The following is a 17,165-nucleotide window of genomic DNA, read 5'->3' as shown; positions in this document are numbered from 1 at the left end:
GGAGTTCTCGGAAGGGACAACTAAATTGGTGTTTTTTAAAAGGAGAGCTACTGTGTCATGGCAGCCACGTCGTAAGACAGAGGCCAGTACGGGGCGAGTATTTAAATGAGGCTGCCTCTGCATCTTCCTGTGTGACTGCGCGACCACGAAAAAGCTAACAGGTAAGACTTCTAAGCAGCTGATTTTGACAGGTGATACATTTTGAACAAATACGACTGCATTCCATTTACGACAGGTGAACTCAACACTGAGCTGCTCGGTCCACAGGACCTCTCGTCTGGACACAGCTGCACGGCGAAAGCAGACACAACTCCCGGGAGAGGTCCGAGGTCCGTATTTGAGATACAGATGCAAACCGTAAGGAAAACTGACTTCGGGGATTTGTCTGACCCTGAAGGGACGGAGTATGGGATTACCTTTAGATCACTAAGCAGCTGCTGAAGGCCTGGGGCTGAGCTAGCTCGGCCGTGCTCTTTCTTAGTCCTAGTTTCTAATGACTTTATCTTTTCCACTCCACTCTTCACTTTTCAGAACACCGTCACCAATTTCTCAATCCATGTGACCTCTCAAGTTTCCCGCTCGCCTGCAAAGGTTTTCAGGTAGGGCTGCTTTTGGGAAATCGCACAGGGAGCCAGACACACGTCCTGGAGGGGTGCTGACGAAGTCTCCACGATCACCCTCCAGGACTTAAAGCCCCCACCCCACCCCCCACACGCGACCCCCAGGTTCTGAGGACAGGCAGCTCCACAACACCGAGAAGCAGCCACCCGGATGGGGCAGCCTTTCCTCCAAAGTCCTCCTACTTCTGAGTAAGGATCCACTTGGGCTGTGGAGGACGACGGCCCACACTCCTCCCTGGACTCTGGGCCAGCGGCTGGGAATGAGGAGGCAGACCGGGAGCACGGCAAGCTCTCATTCACCCAGCCGGCCTCCCGGGAAGGCCCAGCCTGGACAGCCAGCTCCAAGGAGGAGACTGCCGCACTCCCCAGACGGTGCGGTCAGCCAAGGACATGTGTATGGCCGCACGGGCCGCAAACTTCTTTCACAAAGCAGCAGAAGCAACGGACCTTTGTCCTTGCTTTTCCACTCCCTAACACTGAAGACAAACACACACACAGAAACTCACAGGTCACTTGAAAGGGACAAGAGAGCCACTGTTTTCCAATTCTTCTTCACATACCAATAAGAAAGCAGGCAGACACCATGCTTCGTAGTTGTATTTTTACAATATCCCCAGTTTATTTTGAAAACAATCTTTCTGCCATAGGAGTTTTAGATCGGTTACCTCAAGTGCACAGAGATCACCTATTTGTCTGGAAGCACTGATGAGAGAACACGTCCTGTCTCGATATTTAAGCATCCCAACATAAAAGAACTTTTCCCAACCTTTTAACTGTTTTTCCCCACTAAGCTAATCTATATTTGGCATCTGGGTTCCACAAGCTTGAAAAGCAGACACGTTCCTGGAACTGACGGAAGACAGACCAGCATACGGCTTCCTTCTTTCTGGCCGGACGCTTCTAGGGGAAAAACGTCCGAGTGCACTCAAGCTGGCATCCTGATGCGCCGGACCGCGGGCAGGAAAGCCGCGGACCACCGCTGCGACCGCCGCACGTAACCGTGCGCACCGGCGAGTCTCGGCTGCGGGGCTGGCCGGCGCACACAGCAGACAGCGGAGGCCACGGCCCCCATCGGTGGCGCACACCTCAGGGAAGAGCTGGGGCTCGTGTGCCAGAGGGACGTGGGGGGTCCTCATGCCCTGGTGCCTGTGCTATTCTGTTTGCTCCACCGTTTCTGAAACTGGGACCAAGTGGGAGGCTCAACGGGTCTGAGAACACTTCACGTACCCCATACACCGTCTGCACGAAACATTTTTATTTATTTGTCTGTCAAACACAGTAACTGATTTCCGTCTACAATGACTTAAGGTAAGCAGCTGAGGGTCGAGTGAAGGAGGCATGCAGCCTTACAGGAGAGCCTGCGGGGCCCAGCGGGGCACGAGGGGGGCGCGGGTGGGGCCTTAGCGGGCCTTCTCCAGGAAGGCCTTGCAGCACCTCACACACTGCTGGTAGACAGTCTCGAAGTCGGACTCATTCCCCTAAAAGCACAGGGAAGAAGAAAGAACAAAACCCACATAACCCCACGCCCTCAGGAGAACCTGGATCTGTCGCTGCAGGACACACAGCAAGTCCCCACACTGCCGCTCACATGGCGCCGGACCAGAGGGGAGAGGTGTACTTACATAATAGGGGTCTTCAATAATGAGTTGGTTTTGTGGATCATAGCTCCCAAGTAGCTCAATTTTAGCTTTGCAGTTTTTAATTTGATTACTTTTTCTATTCAAGTCTCTGTAAAATTGAAACATGAACTTAGTTTTCTGATCGATGGTTTCAAGTTAAACAGGGACATCTGCTAGGGTTTTATGGAACAGCCGTATCAGAATCCGGCAAGAGTGACCTGATTTACAAAGGAAACCCAACCCCTGCGGACCTGCGTGACCCTCGCACCACAGGTTTCCGAGACCAGCGAGAGGGTCTGTAACGGTGGCATGTTCTCATGCTTTTACCCACAATCCGCATCCCTCGGTCAGACCAGAACTCTCTACCCTCCTGCAAAATGTGCACGGAGACGATGACGTCAGAAAGCTCCTATTCCAGACATTAGACAAAGGTGGCAGAACGGGACTCCAAAAGCCACGTGCAGTAAGTCCCAGAGGGCTGCCAGTCCCGTCCCAAGGCGTCCTGACACCGCATTTGGCGAAAGCCTCCCTGTGCCACCGCGTACCCCTCTAGCCTCTGCCCCAGCGAGCTGGGGGCACAGCTCCTGCCCGCCACCCCCTCCCTCGCACTCGCTCGGCCGTGAGGAGAGCGCCAAGCTCCTGGGCGGCCAAACCTCCGCGGAGCACCTCGGACACATCAGACGCTGCTGGTGCGCGGGGAAGGCTGGCCAGGCCTCCGAGCTCCAGGACGCGTCCCCCCGCCACCGGGGCAGACGTGTGGACTCCAGCCGCTCTGCATGGAGACCCTGCTCGGGACGCCCTCCCGCCCTGAACACCTTGCTAACAGAGGCCCCTGCTGACAATCCCCGCACACGAGAAAAGTGAGGACGAGACAAACCAACAACTGAAAAACAAGAACAGAAATATAATAAATAAGTATAAATAGAGAAAATGCATGTATCTGGGGACGTTCCTGATTCATGAAAGCAGCAGTGGAGCTGAACACGCCTACAAAGGCAGTTAAAAGCAGAAACAGTTTCTATTCATAAAGCCGTGGAGTCCTGTGAACTAGCACCGGTTCCGTGAGATCCCTGCAGTCACACCGGGGCACGTCCCGGGCCTCCTCTGTGCCGGCAGCGCGCGACGAGCCAGCGGGCAGGCAGCCGTCCCGCTCCCCAGCGCGGCAGACCACACACGGCCGTGTGACGAAGGCACGCAGGGCCCCGGCCTTCCAACCGGAACCGCTTCCTATCTCGGGTGTCACCCGCCACAGCCCGACACCTGCGCACACACCGCGTTCGCTGGCTCCTGGCACGACCACATGGTCTCACACCGTCGGGCAAGTCCGGGCTAACGCGAGGAGCCCACGCCAGCCTGCACACGTCAAGGGTGGGCAGAACAGCAATTCCTCATCCGTGGGTCCCCACGCCTGGCACTGTGCCAGGACACAATGCCACTCAAGAAATGCTACCAAGTTCCTTGTCGCCCAAATGCACGTCCCCACGCGAGATGACAGTGAGATGCACCGCAGGCTCTGCCTCACAAAGCCGAGGCTAAAATTCTGCCACACCAATCTGCTCCACGTGTAACGTGACCTCTCGTGCCTCTCTGATAAGATGCAGAACGAGCGTTAAGTGCTTTGGTGTGCAGAGCACCTGATATGGGCCACGGCACAGTCAGCCCGTTACCTAAGAGCCTGGCCTGTTTGGGTTTGTTTTTATATCCATGAACGCAAGCAACAATCCAGAGCGTCAAAAGCTTCCCTTTTCGCCCATCCTCCTTTTTGGGGCTGGGGGCAGCAGTAACAGGATCCCACGAGACAACAGAACACCACAGGCCCAGGAATCACGGGGTTGCTCTCCTGCACATCCAACCCCAGCTTCCACGAAGCTGCTCCCCGCCCGGCCGGCCCCCGGGCTGCACCGGCTCACCGGGCTCCCCCGCCCCCGAAAGCCTGTCTACCGCTGGGAGACCGTGCTCAGCCGCCCGCTCGTTTCTTACTACTCTACACGCACAATTCTGTACGCTGTGACCATCACGACTTTTAAAACTCCAAGATACTAAAAAAGTCATTTTGACAACAAACAATGGGCCTACTACTGAACCGGAAGTTGATCAGAAATACCCTTTAAAAATGTGATTACCTCAGATTGCTTTCATCCATACACAGTATATAATCGAATGTGGCAAAGTCTTCCTTGGTAACCTAAAATTAAATAGAAGTCAAAAACACAGTGTTTATATTTATAACAACCAAACCTAGAGGTTCCAAAGCAGTAAACACAAAAAATTTGCTATATTTGAACCTGTCAACTGACTTAAGTTAAATAATTAAGGGTATTTTAAAGTTAAAATAGAGTTAACCTATTTTGTGACACTGTACTGCAAAGAACTTTAATTAATAAGTTCCTTGGAATAAGCCTAACAGCATAATATGTAAACACAAAGTTTATAATCTCCCGCAATTTCTTAGTAACAAAGTTTAATTCACTTAACATACTAAACTGTCCCACGTTTAACCCCCTTCACTGTTTTACCCCATTTTTCATTCTGCAAGAAGGGAACATCCTAGCCCCAGTGACAAACCCCCAAAGAGCTGGGTGACTGTCCCTGGAGGCCTCCCCCCAGCACAGGGCAGGCAACACCCAGCAGAGCCATGTGAAGAGCTCTGGGGGAGACGGGAAACGAAAATGGGAAGCAGGGTGTTCACAGAAGAGTCCCCGAGAAGGAAACAGGCAAGGGCCTGGACGCGTGGTTCTTCCCTCCCCTGAGCACGCACAGTCTCAACACGACACGGAAGAGGAGGCCACTCAGTATTTTTACTGATTCGGTCAATTTGTTGACATCACAGTTCATCAACATAAGCCCACTAAAATGTTAAGTAGGGAAATTACTTGATGATTTCTGCCTTCATAAACACTGGCAGAATTAGAAAGAAAGGAACACAGACAGGCCACATAATGAAGGTAGAAATAATTTCTAACAATGTGATTTTCAGTAATAACCTTCCCCACTTAAAAAATCATCTAAAATATAGGAGTGCCAGGAAACTACAAAGAAGATATCGAAACTTTTTTTTTTTTTTAAAGATCTTATTTATTTGTCTGACAGAGATGCAGCTAGAGAAGGAACACAAGCAGGATGCCTGGGTGGCTCAGTGGGTTAAAGCCTCAGCCTTCAGCTCAGGTCATGATCCCAGGGTCCTGGGATCGAGCCCAGCATCGGGCTCTCTGCTCAGTGGGGAGCCTGTTTCCCTTCCTCTCTCTCTCTCTGCTGCTCTGCCTACTTGTGATCTCTCTCTCTGTCAAATAAATAATAATTTAAAAATAAAGAAATTAAATATGTAAGGAAAGAAGGAATAAAGAAGGAACACAAGCAGGGAGAGTGGAAGAGGGGGACGCAGGCTCCCTGCTGAGCAGAGAGCCTGATGCAGGGCTGGATCCCAGGACCCTGAGATCATCACCTGAGCTGACAGCACAGGCTTAACAGCTGAGCCCCCCAGGCGCCCCGGAACCCTTTTTTTTAAATGAGTACTTTAAAAATTTTTTAATTTAACAGAGTACTGATACTATTTGTAATGATCAGTATAGCAAACAAATAATAACTATACTCATTGTTCTGTTAAAAATTTAACTGTGGCTCTTAACATACACTTGCATGAGTTCTTACTGAAGCACGTCCAAGTGCTGAGGACTGTATTTTGTTAACACTCCCAAGGCACTAGCTTATTTCAACATCTATTACAATACTATAAGCTATTTCCCCAGTTTATGAGAAACGTGCTAGGATTAACACCGCTTTTAATTTTAGAATTACTGCAATTACGGATGAAAAGACAGCCTTAGAACCGATAGCTACCTATAAAAACCATACATGATCTTTAGATATTAAAATGATTGAGAGGGGCGCCTGGGAGGCTCAGTGGGTCAAAGCCTCTGCCTTTAGCTCAGGTCATGATCCCAGAGTCCTGGGATCGAGCCCCGCATCGGGCTGTCGGCTCGGCAGGGAGCCTGCTTCCCCCTCTCTCTCTGCCTGCCTCTCTGCCTACGTGTGATCTTTCTCTGTCAAACAGATAAATAAAATCTTTAAAAAAAATATTTAAAAAAAAAAAGGTTACTTGCAATACAGAGTAGGAAAAGAAAAACAGCTGTAAACTTTTATTACTCTGTTCCAGTCCACTGGTCAGCCTGACAGTTTGAATGGATCCTTTACTCACGAATAATTTTGACCTCCTGGATACTTGGAGAATTTGAGGGCAGTGATTCTCAAAGAGGGGGCAGTTGGCAAGGTCTGGAGACATCTCTGGTTGCTATGCTGGGGAGCAAAGGGGTGCTCCGCACCCAGCGGGAAGAGACAAGGGATGCCGCCAAACATCGCACCGGGCCCAGGACAGCCCCACAACAGAGCACCAACAGATGCAGGGTCAGCGGTGCCAAGGCCAAGCGCCTGCTCCAGAAGCCTGGGCACAGGGCCACTGCTGGAAAAGAGAAGCTCCAGGGACCAGGTAGCAACCCCAAAGGCCGGAGAAGCAGGACATCAAGGCTGGTAGGACAGAGCCCGACACTCACAAGCTTTCTTCTCAAACCATCTGCCAAGTTGTGGAACTACTCAGGGCAAAGCGAAGAGGCCACAGGGAGGCTGCAGCAAGCCCGTGAGGGAGGAGGAGGAGCCCTGCTGACGGCACACGGGGCTGCGGGGGGATTCCATGCAGGGGTCCTGGAAGACCCCGCCCAGGAGGGGGAACAGTCCAGCACCATGGACACCCCACAGAGCCGGGACCAGCAGGTGGAAAGGAGGGAAAATGGAGAAGACAGCATCAGAGATTTATGTCCAAACTACAGAGAAGTTGAATCTCTGAAGAGAGAATGAGAAGGAAAATACAAAAAGAAAACAACACAGACTTTTCCAAAACCGATGGAAACTACCAGGGTGCAAATTCAGGATGCATACTTGGGCTTCCCACAGTAAAACTGCTGGGAAAAGACAAGAAAAAGAATCCAGAAGAAAAACGTAAAGACAGCAGAGAAAATAAGGGCAATTTCAAGGAACAGCAACAACGGATTCAATGACCCCTGCACAGCCGTTCAAGCAGAAATACTGTCAGTGATCAAGAAACTTCTCAAGAGAACAGAGAAAGAGGGAAATTTCTGACTGGTTTAATGAGGCCAACGCCCGACAGGTGCGACACGGGTGGGCGTCCAGCCAAGCTGCACACAGGTGTACCCGCCACGGCTCTCAGCCCAAACAAGCAGCAGCCCAGTGTCCACCGGGTGAGGCCCGCAGCGCCGGACTGGAGCAAGGTACTGAGAGCAGCTTCAGAGCAGGGGCTCCAAGAGAGGCCACGGAGACTCTCAGAGAAAGACCAACAGAAAGAGTCACACACAAGGATTCCAAGGCAGAAAGAATGTGAGTAGTGACCTCTGGAGAGGAGGAGTGTGACTGGTCCCAAGAACCCACTGATGACACGTGCAGGTGTCAAAGGTTTGTGGACGAGAAGGACGGTGTGACACAGTGAACGTCTCCACAGAACTAACTGGCTGCAATCAGACACCCAAAACCCCTGACGCACCCTAAACATATCTTGTTTATTAAACCCAGGGTGAAGTAGTATTGGGAAAATTAAAATTAGGAAATTTTAAGAAATGTAACAGAATAGTTCCCTTATAAATTCTGACCACTGCTAAAGAGAAAGCCTGCATGGGTCCTTGGGGGGCTCGGTTAGTTAAGCCTCTGCCTTCAGCTCAGGTCATGATCTCAGGGTCCTGGGATTGAGCCCACATCAGGGTCCTTGCTCAGCAGGGAGCCTGCTTCCTCCTCTCTCTCTGCCTGTGTGTGATCTCTCTGTCAAATAAATAAAATCTTTTAAGAAAATATGATAATAATTTACAAAACATACTACCAGTTTTGTTTTTTTTAAAGATTTTATTTATTTATTTGACAGAGAGAGAGATCACAAGTAGCCAGAGAGGCAGGCAAAGAGACAGCAGAGAAGGCTTCTGGCAAGCAGACAGCCCGATGCTGGGCTCGATCCCAGGACCCTGAGATCATGACCTGAGCTGAAGGCAGAGGCTTAACCCACTGAGCTACCCGGGCACCCCACCTTACCAGTGTTTTGAAAAAAACAAAAACAAAAACAAAAAAAACAAAAAACCGAGAAATTTTTCTTAAAACGAACAGGGAAAAAGAAAAAGGGAAAGAAACAGATTGTGTAGGAATATTCTAAAACCAACAACTACAACTGATCTCTAAAAATGAGAAGTTTCTAGCTAAAGACATGTGTATTTAAAATATTTCATTTTTACCCAAATTATGTACTTCTGTACAGAAAACAATCTGATCCTAAAAACAGAAGACATGGAAGTGTTAACGGAAATCTGAAACCATGAACTACTGAGAATGAGTTCGCGTTCTCTAGGACAGAGGAAGTAGAAATGGACGAGGTGTGCAGGTCTTGGAGACGAGGACACGTGACCTACAAAACGTGAACTATTCTGTCCAATGAAGATTCGATGTTGAAGCAGGTGTGGCCTCAAGGCAGTTAACTTGTAAACATACAGAGTCATCCGACAGCCAGAAATGAGAAGTTCACAGATTCCAGAGTCGATTTATCTAACCCATAACAGCGCGTGTGTCACTGGCTTCTGAGACACTGTTAACGCGTCAGAAGTGTTTCTGTGGCACTTTTGTGAACTTCTGGCTCACACCTATACATGTTTTTATTAAAACAAACAAACAAGCCTATGGTCAAATCCCAGTTTTATGCCTCTGAAGCTGGGTGACGTTTGATAATTTATACATTTTCCCTCCAGAACTGTTCCTCCATGTGCAAAACAGGGTCACCAACCCCTCCCTTCCCTAACAAGGTAATGGAGGGCAAAGACCGAGACGGTCAGAAACAGAAGCACAACGCTCAGCGGCAGAGCAGTGGGAGATTTCGGTGAAGACCGGGTCAGAGGTAACGACGACCCGTCTCTGTCCCCCCTCCACAAAGTTCTCGTGCGGACACTAACCCTGCACTGTAGCTCGCACGCCGCCAGCCGTGCCTCGGACCAGGTACGTATCTGACAACTGACTTCCAAGGCAGCCGGCGGCGTCTCAGCGTAAAGGCCTCTCATCCCTGGACACAGCCTGTTGCTTCTGATACCGACCCGCGGCCTTGCTTGGTCCTCAGACCTGCATATTTTGTGAGGCCGGACACAAAAGAAGTGAAAAGACTCTAACTTCTAACTCTAACTCTTTCTACATTTGTTTTTGAAGATTTATTTTAGAGAGTGAGCGAATGAGAGAAGAGGCAGAGAAGAGAAAGAGGGAGAGAAGCAGAACCTGCTCAGTGGGGAGTCTGACATGGGGCTCGATCTCATGGCCTTAAGATCTTGACCTGAGCTGAAATCAAGAGCTGGACGCTTAACTGGGCTACCGGGCGCCCCGGCCGGATTTGTAAACATCCAGCTGAGTGTCCACAAAGTCGTGAGAGTGATAAATGTAGCCTTCCTCGCATGATGGCCCACGGAGCACCCTGTGTCAGAAACGAGGCACATCTCTTCAGCAGCCGGTCCCCGTGGTGACGGAAGGGGCCAGAGCAGGCAGCGGCACTGGCGGCACGCTCCGAGCAATGGCGCTCTGCGGGCCTGCCCTGAGCTCTGGTGTCCCACGGAGGCTGCAGCGGCACAACCCTCACGCTCCCCCCGGCCGCTGCGTGTGAATCTTGGAACCACGCCGCCCACTGGGCGCTCACCAGGTCCAGGCGGCTACTCAGGTAAGTTAACACGTAACTTCAGTCCCTCCGCCCCACGGGCCACACTGCCAGTACAGCGGAGCCACTAGCGGCCTCCACACTGAACGGAGCAGACCCAGCGCACCTGCCTCATCCCACAACGTTCCTCTGCACGGCACGTCAGAATCCCACAGCCCAGAAGTCCTACTGCCAGCCTGCAGGACGTGCATCGCTAATGGGACCAGGATACCCTGGGCTCCTGCGTCACCCGACAGCTGAAACACACTTATTCTAGCAACAAACTTGCACCATAAGCAGACCAGTTACCAGGGCTTCAATGATCCAGCCACAGACAGAAATGAAAGAAGATTGTGACTCAGATCTCCAGGTCCTAGGCAGGGTTCTCACCAGGATCACCCATGTGACTATAAACGCATTTTAGCCTTTCTCTTTCCGCCCTCCTGGGGCCTAGGGAGGCCTGCCGGGAGCCGCACTCCTAAAACGCCGAGTGTGTCTGGAAGGCTGTGGTCCGAGGCCATTTTTGCTGGCGGTAAGTGGGGTCTCCAGAACTAGAGGGAGCACACAACTCTTCTTAAAACGGAAGGTGTCTATGCTCCAGAAGAAACTGAATTCTAGACGGCAAGAGATGTGCTTCTGTGTACAAGGCCAACAACAGCACAGTGACTCCTGGCAGCAAGCCAAGCGAAGCCACAGTAATCGGGGAAAAGTGACCGGAGTTCAAGGAAACAGTGGCTCCCATCAAACTGGCCCAGAATCCGTGTGAGGCTGAACCACCAAGGATTTAAGCTTAATGAAAAGAAAATAAATAAAGGTGTAGATTTGTTCTCTTGTATTGTTTAAAAAATAAATAGATAAAATAAAAATAAATGCATTTTAGTAAGTCAATTCCAAGATCATGCCCACCTTTCAGAACTGTGAAACCAGCAATGAAACAAAATGGGGAACCCGTGGCTACGTCAATGGACCCACAATAAACACTCATTAGCACGTCAGTGTGGTTAAGCTCACGAGTTCTCAAATTAGGGGACTCTAGGATTAGAAAGTAAATGAGATCTCTTCTACCTGTCTTGCCTTATGGGCCGTGTTAATGCCATGATTTCTGAGGCAGCTCAGAGTTCTTGGATCTGGTGACCGGCCCGCGTTCCAGTCAGAAACAGCGCCGCTGTCAATGACCCACTGCAACACAGAACACACACGGGCAGCTTCAAGTTCCCGCACGGTACCTGCCGGGCAGTGTGACTCATGGGGATGCCATGCTTCTTCATGCAACTCTGCCCTCGGTAATCGGGAGGGTTTCCTATTTCGTACGTGGACGTCGCTGCACTGTCTATCCTCCACTGCAGGAGAAAAGAAGAATTTTTTTTCGCAATTTCCTGCCACAAAGGCAGTCGGCTTGGCCTCTTTAATATGGAGAATGGTACTTACGTGATCTGAAAGCTTTTGGTCAGTGACAAGTTTTCTGAACACTGCTTCCGCAATGGGCGACCGACAGATGTTACCTTGAAAAGAGGGGAAGGCAGAGTGGGCATCAGGGCTGACGCTAGGGCAGATTCCAGCAACCACGTCACCCACGCGACACACAGCAACTGCACCTCCCTAAGGGGAGCGGGTCAGCTTCCCACTAGTGCGTGCACAGCAGGACCTCCGGAAACTGCTGACCAAACCCCCGCCCCATGACTCGACACCCGCTGCCCATGCATTCAAAGTATGAAAAACCAAGAGGTAAAAAAATCAATTACAACTGCAATCACTGTTTTTTAGGTTGCTCTCAGTGACCCAGAAGTAACTCATGAAATCAAGGAAGTGGGATGCAATGAGCCTATTTTAAAATGAAATACAACAGGGTTAAAATATGTATTTTCAAGTAAGTTATACATAAGGATTAATACTGTTTCATAAAATACACACACACACACACACACATTTCAGGATGCAGTCTGTTGGGTGGTTGGCCGGCTGTATTAAGGGTGCTGCCCTCCAGGTCACCAAGTCTGCCCAGAACTTCCGACATCAGCTACAAGTTCAGGGAATCCCCAGGACCACCCTCACCTAGCTCACCTTCGGAGCAGCTAGCTACGGATCCGTGCGTCCCCACACATTCAATAATTCTCTAGAAGAACATATAAAACTCAGGAAAATGCTAGACTTAGGATTCTAGTTTTATCATAACAAAGAGATTCAAAGCAGATAGGGCAGATTCTGCAAGCATTCTGAACCTGAAGCTCTTTGGTCCTCAGACACATGTCACCCTCGTCATCCAGCAGGGACAGTACTCAGGGTACTGTCGATCCAGGAGGCTCCCCAGAGCCCCAGTGCCAAGGGTTCACCGAGCTTCCTTAGGCAGGCGTGAGTGAGGGAATTATGGGTCTGCAGCTGAATTAACTCTCCAGCTCCCCTGTCCCCAGCGTGGGGCTCACAGACCCCACCCTGCCTCACCCTCCACGCATGAACTGTGTACAGGCCTCCTGGAGTAACAAAACACTCCCATTACCCTAAGGAATCGTGCTAAAAGCAGAAACAAGGTAATGAGAAAATTCCTCATCAGAAAAAAAGGGAAGACTGGACTTGATCTCTTAGGGAGAGGATTTTGCTGGACATTAAGCTAAGGGGTTGTAGGAACAAGCGACGAATGTGCGCTGCTGGGTCTGGGTTCCGGGAACCGTAACTGGGCCCAGAACGTGCACTCAGAGGGCCGAGTGGGAAGGGAATGTCCAGCATTCGGCAGGACGGCGCAGAAGCCCAGCACCGGGCAAGGTCTGCAGAGACCATAAGGTAGGGACACTGCAGGGCTGGAGAGCCTGGAATCACAGGTGGAGACAGCCTACAGAGGCCAACACAAATAACGCCAGGAACAGACAGGAGCTGAGTAAGAAGACACGGGTCACTCTTGACTCACGCTAGAATCTTCGGGCTTGTGATACGCATGTGGAACTGGATCTCCCAATGGGCTGAAGACCCAACTGACGCGCTGTTACATGAACGCAACACTCACTCTACTGCTCAACTCTTCCGCTTCCACGTCAGTCTCGGGCCTTATAATGTACCTATAAAGGACTTTTCTTCCCCACAGAGACTGTGGTTTCCACAGCAGTGAAGTCGATCAACCACTCAACCACAAAACGGACAGGAATTAATCCCCAACGTCCTCTATAAGCTCGTTTGTATTGTAAAGTTTCTTCCTACCACATTCTGAATTTCTGTTTAGTTTTTAAAATAACTATTATCATCCCCGCTATGTTAATTACTGAAAGGCTCCAACAGATGGGTAACTCTTTTATCTGTCGCCATACACCCTGGGAATACTTTTATCTGCAACCACTCTGTTCAGTTTAAGACAACGGTTATTATTTTAAAACTCCAGAATAGGGGCACCTGGATGGCTCAGGGGGTTGAGCCTCTGCCTTTGGCTCGGGTCATGATCTCCGGGTCCTGGGATCGAGTCCCACATTGGGCTCTCTGCTCAGCAGGGAGCCTGCTTCCTCCTCTCTCTCTCTGCCTGCCTCTCTGCCTACTTGTGATTTCTCTCTGTCAAAAAAAAAAAAAAATCTTAAAACTCCAGAATAAACACTTACAATCTCATAAAACTAGTTTCATCCCTTTAAAAATAATTATTAACTGCAAAATAACAGCTTTCCCCACAAAACAAAAGTAGGTTTACTTACTGCCTTAAAGTCAAGGCATATTCATTCAGATAAATATTTTTTCCCAGATAGTTATATTTATAGCAAGATGTATGTTTAAGTAGAGACGGAAAAAAAATTACTATAAAACTGAGAAGTGATACTACTTACGGAACTACCAGAATCCTCCTTCCTTGTAACTTGATCTCTTGTTTTAAAAAGTTGGTATCACCAAATTAATGCACTATTTAAAAACAGAGCTCATAGTAAAACACAGTAATTCAGTTTCCACCTTTGGAAAAGTTCTAAAACCTTAAAAATCATCTTCAGATTTCTTTAGAAAAAAGCTCAATCTGTTAAGTCTCAGTTTGTTTCTTCCATATCAGGCAGCGTGATATGTACTCAGTACCTGAGCCTCACAAAGGGAAAAAACGAAATTCTCCAAGGGCTGGGGCTGTGTCTCTTACCCCACAAGGTGCAGCACATCTGAAGCATCGATGAGTACCAGTTAACGAGTATCAGGTAACCTGGCAGCACTCACGGTTACCACGTCCAACCGCACTGGCTGTGACACAAACACCTGTGCCTTCAACAGGTCAGTGCATCTCTACGGCACAAAACCATGGACGCTTCCAACGATCTTGCCAAAATGAGGAGAGCGGTTCTTTCCTGCCACTAGCCCTACCAAAGGAAAACATCGGAAACTCCTCTCTACACTTCAGTGTGAAAAGAGCCCAAATAAATGCTTTGAAGGAATAATTTTTTTTTTTCATTTCAAAAATACACCCTTCTTATTGCTCTCTGTGTCTGTAGGGTATCATGAGAACAGCACTCACGGACCCCTCAAACCTGCCCAACATAGGACCACTCAGCACTTCCACCCGTGGTGCCCTCTCCGACCCAGCACACACTCCTCTGCACCCCTGGCCTCACCCCTGGCCTCACCCCTGCTCAGTCTAATCTCAACACAGCAGCTGAACACGTCTTTCGAAGTGCTCCACCTCTGCTCAGTGGCTTCATCCCCCAGTGGTTTATCTCCTTCCGAGGAAGTCCAAGCCCTCATGGGGACTCACCAGACATGTCCTCGATGGGCCCTATAACAGCATCTGAAAACGATGGTCCATGCTCACCACCTCTGTGTACGGCCCACAGAAGCAAAAATGATTCTTACCTTTCAAACAGTTGAAAAAACTTACAAGTAGAATGATATCTTGTGACATGAGAAAATCCCACGGAATTCAACCTGCAGTGTCCACACGTGAAGTCTACCGGGACACAGTCACGTGTTATTGTTTATGTTTTGTCTAGGTCTGCTTTCGCAAAGCACCAAATATTTACTTTCTAGTTCTTTACATAAGGAGCTCACAGGCGCCTGCCCCAGAGTGTTCAGTTCTACGTAAGGAATGAGCTTCCCTACGCACCGGAACACTTCTAGTTATGTATTTATGGCGGCATCGACAAAACAGTCACTCAAACTACCTTCGAGTTCAGGTACGAAGAAAGATCTGACTGAAAAAGCTATTGGGTCTCTAGGCCAGGCCATAGCGGTTCTCTGCCCGTATGAACCGGATCAGCACTCACATTTCAAAACCGTTCACCCGCTTTCTTCCGAGTCCTGGACACTTTTCCAAAGACCCGAGGCTTGCTTTCTCAACTCTCAAGTCTTTACCCAAATGTCACCTTGTAGGCAAGGCCATCCCTGACCGCTCTACTTACAAGTGCGTTCCACTCCCACTCCCTCCCCTGCTCTACTGTTCAAGACACAACACCAGCTTAGTGAGTAACCAAGGGCTTGGCTGTAGGTGACAGATCGTGAGCTGTGCAGAGGCAGGAACTCCTGTTTTGCTCACTACCCATCCCTAGCACTCAGGAGAGTACCTGGTAATACAGCAGTTGCTTAAAAAGAAAAAAATTGTACGGAAGATAAATACACATTATACACGGTACACATCCCCACTAATAACCACCATGAGCGTTATGTTCGCATAAACGACAGCACTAAGTAAAATAAACAAGGCAATGGACCCCGTCAGACGCACAACATGAACTGAACAGCCACTTAACCAATCTGTTGATCCTGTGAGTCAGTCTTCAATGGAGAGCTTAAAAATCAATTGATGCCCACTACCAAAGTGAAGCAAGGTGGCCCTTTTCTTTTTTCCCCTGACAAAAAGTCAATTCTGCAAATACCTACTTGTCGTCACAAATTGTCTTCAAGCTGGAAATGCAGAAAAATAAGCCTCAGTTACGGCCCTCAAGAGGGCTAATCCAGGTGTGATCCCAAGAGGCTATCAAGTAATATAACGAAATTGATATAATGAAAGGTGTCCACAAAGGGTTATAGGTAAACTACTTCCACTCAGAGCATCTGGGAAAAGCAAAAGCATATTTGGCTCTAACCTTACGGAAAGTCTTCCCAAGGAAAACGCAATACGGGTTCCCAGAAACAACCACACAAAGGTGCGTTAAGCCCCAGAACCGCTGGGACACAGAAATCACAAGGCACGGGCAGGCACGGGTAGTGGAGAGGAAGCGTAAACAGATGGGCAGACTCGCGTCCTCTTCTCGAAGGGGCGAGCACAGAAAGGAAGGGACACTTGGGTGCACGGGAAATGCAGCCTCATCAGAAGACATTAAGGAACTGGACAACTGATGACCCAGACCTTCCTCTCCGGAGGTCAAGGAGACAGGGCGTGAACACTGAGAAACACAACCCCGCGGCGCCACGGCAAAGGAAGAATCCCGAACCCGAAGGGAAAGTGAGTTCTAATTTGGAAGGCGGGCACGCGTCCCGTGACACAGACACTGGAGAGTCGGGTCTCCCTGGAGGAGGTCCAGACTCCTCGCCGTCCCGGCCGCCGGAGCTCACGCCGTCTGCAGGGGGGGATCGAGAAAACGAGCCAGCGAACCGGGGCTGCGATGGGTCTGGGGGCACGCGCCGGCCCCGCGGCCTTGGTCCACTCGAGGAGGGAGAAACAGGGTGCTCGGCGGGTGCAGTGCGCAGGACCCCGGCTTGCGGGGTCGGAGCCGCGGCTGAGGGCGGCGAGGTGAGCAGGCTGGGGTGACGGGGACCCCCGCGGGCTGGGGTGACGGGGACCCCCCGCACAGGACTGCGCCGGTGAGGGGCACCGGCTCGGACGGGGCCGAGCGGGTGAGAGGACCCCCGCCCGCAAACGGGCAGGGGAGGGAGAAGCTCGCCGGCTCGGCCCCGCGCGGAGAGCCGCCGGCAGGTGCGCGGGACGGGGAGAGCCGGGACGAGCCGGGACGCTCCATCCCACCCTCCGGTTTCCGCGTCCCAGGCCTCCTCCCGATCACCGTCCCTGGCCCAGCGGCGCAGCCCAAGACCCATGGGACCCGGCCCGAGCGTCTGGGGAAGCCGGAGCGGGGCTGGGCCAGCGCGGTCTCACCCAGACACACGAACAGCACCGACTTGGGCACCGGCTCAGCCATCTTCCCGCGCGCACACCCAGGCGCCCACGGAGCGCGTCGGCACGTTTCCTGCGCGACGCATGCGCACCTCCAGCGACGCGCCCCGCGCGCCTGCGCAGTACGGCCTCCGCGCTTCCTCGGGGCGCGCGTCCGGGCCTTGCGC

The 17,165-nt window shown here is 50.7% G+C and overlaps 1 protein-coding gene across 3 annotated transcripts; it reads right to left on the bottom strand.

Moving 5' to 3' along the window:
- Positions 1–1,860: 1,860 nt before the first annotated feature.
- ACP1 (acid phosphatase 1) lies at positions 1,861–17,096 on the bottom strand. Of its 3 annotated transcripts, none has more exons than XM_044262141.1 (6): positions 16,981–17,091; positions 11,379–11,452; positions 11,016–11,129; positions 4,363–4,424; positions 2,243–2,348; positions 1,861–2,098 (listed from the first exon to the last, which is right to left on the bottom strand). In XM_044262141.1, the coding sequence occupies exons 1-6, from the start codon at positions 17,021–17,023 to the stop codon at positions 2,021–2,023; spliced, it is 477 nt and encodes a 158-aa protein (XP_044118076.1). In that variant the 5' UTR covers positions 17,024–17,091; the 3' UTR covers positions 1,861–2,020. The 3 variants fall into 3 exon arrangements, with proteins under 3 accessions (XP_044118076.1, XP_044118078.1, XP_044118077.1); XM_044262143.1 differs by lacking the exon at positions 11,016–11,129 and adding an exon at positions 11,177–11,290 and having other exon boundaries at positions 16,981–17,088; XM_044262142.1 differs by lacking the exons at positions 1,861–2,098; positions 2,243–2,348 and having other exon boundaries at positions 11,016–11,290; positions 16,981–17,096.
- Between the last annotated feature and the right edge of the window lie 69 nt (positions 17,097–17,165).

Source organism: Neovison vison, chromosome 8 (assembly GCF_020171115.1).
Source record: "Neovison vison isolate M4711 chromosome 8, ASM_NN_V1, whole genome shotgun sequence".
Taxonomy (NCBI): Eukaryota; Metazoa; Chordata; class Mammalia; order Carnivora; family Mustelidae; genus Neogale; species Neogale vison.
This window is presented reverse-complemented; position numbering and strand designations above follow the sequence as displayed.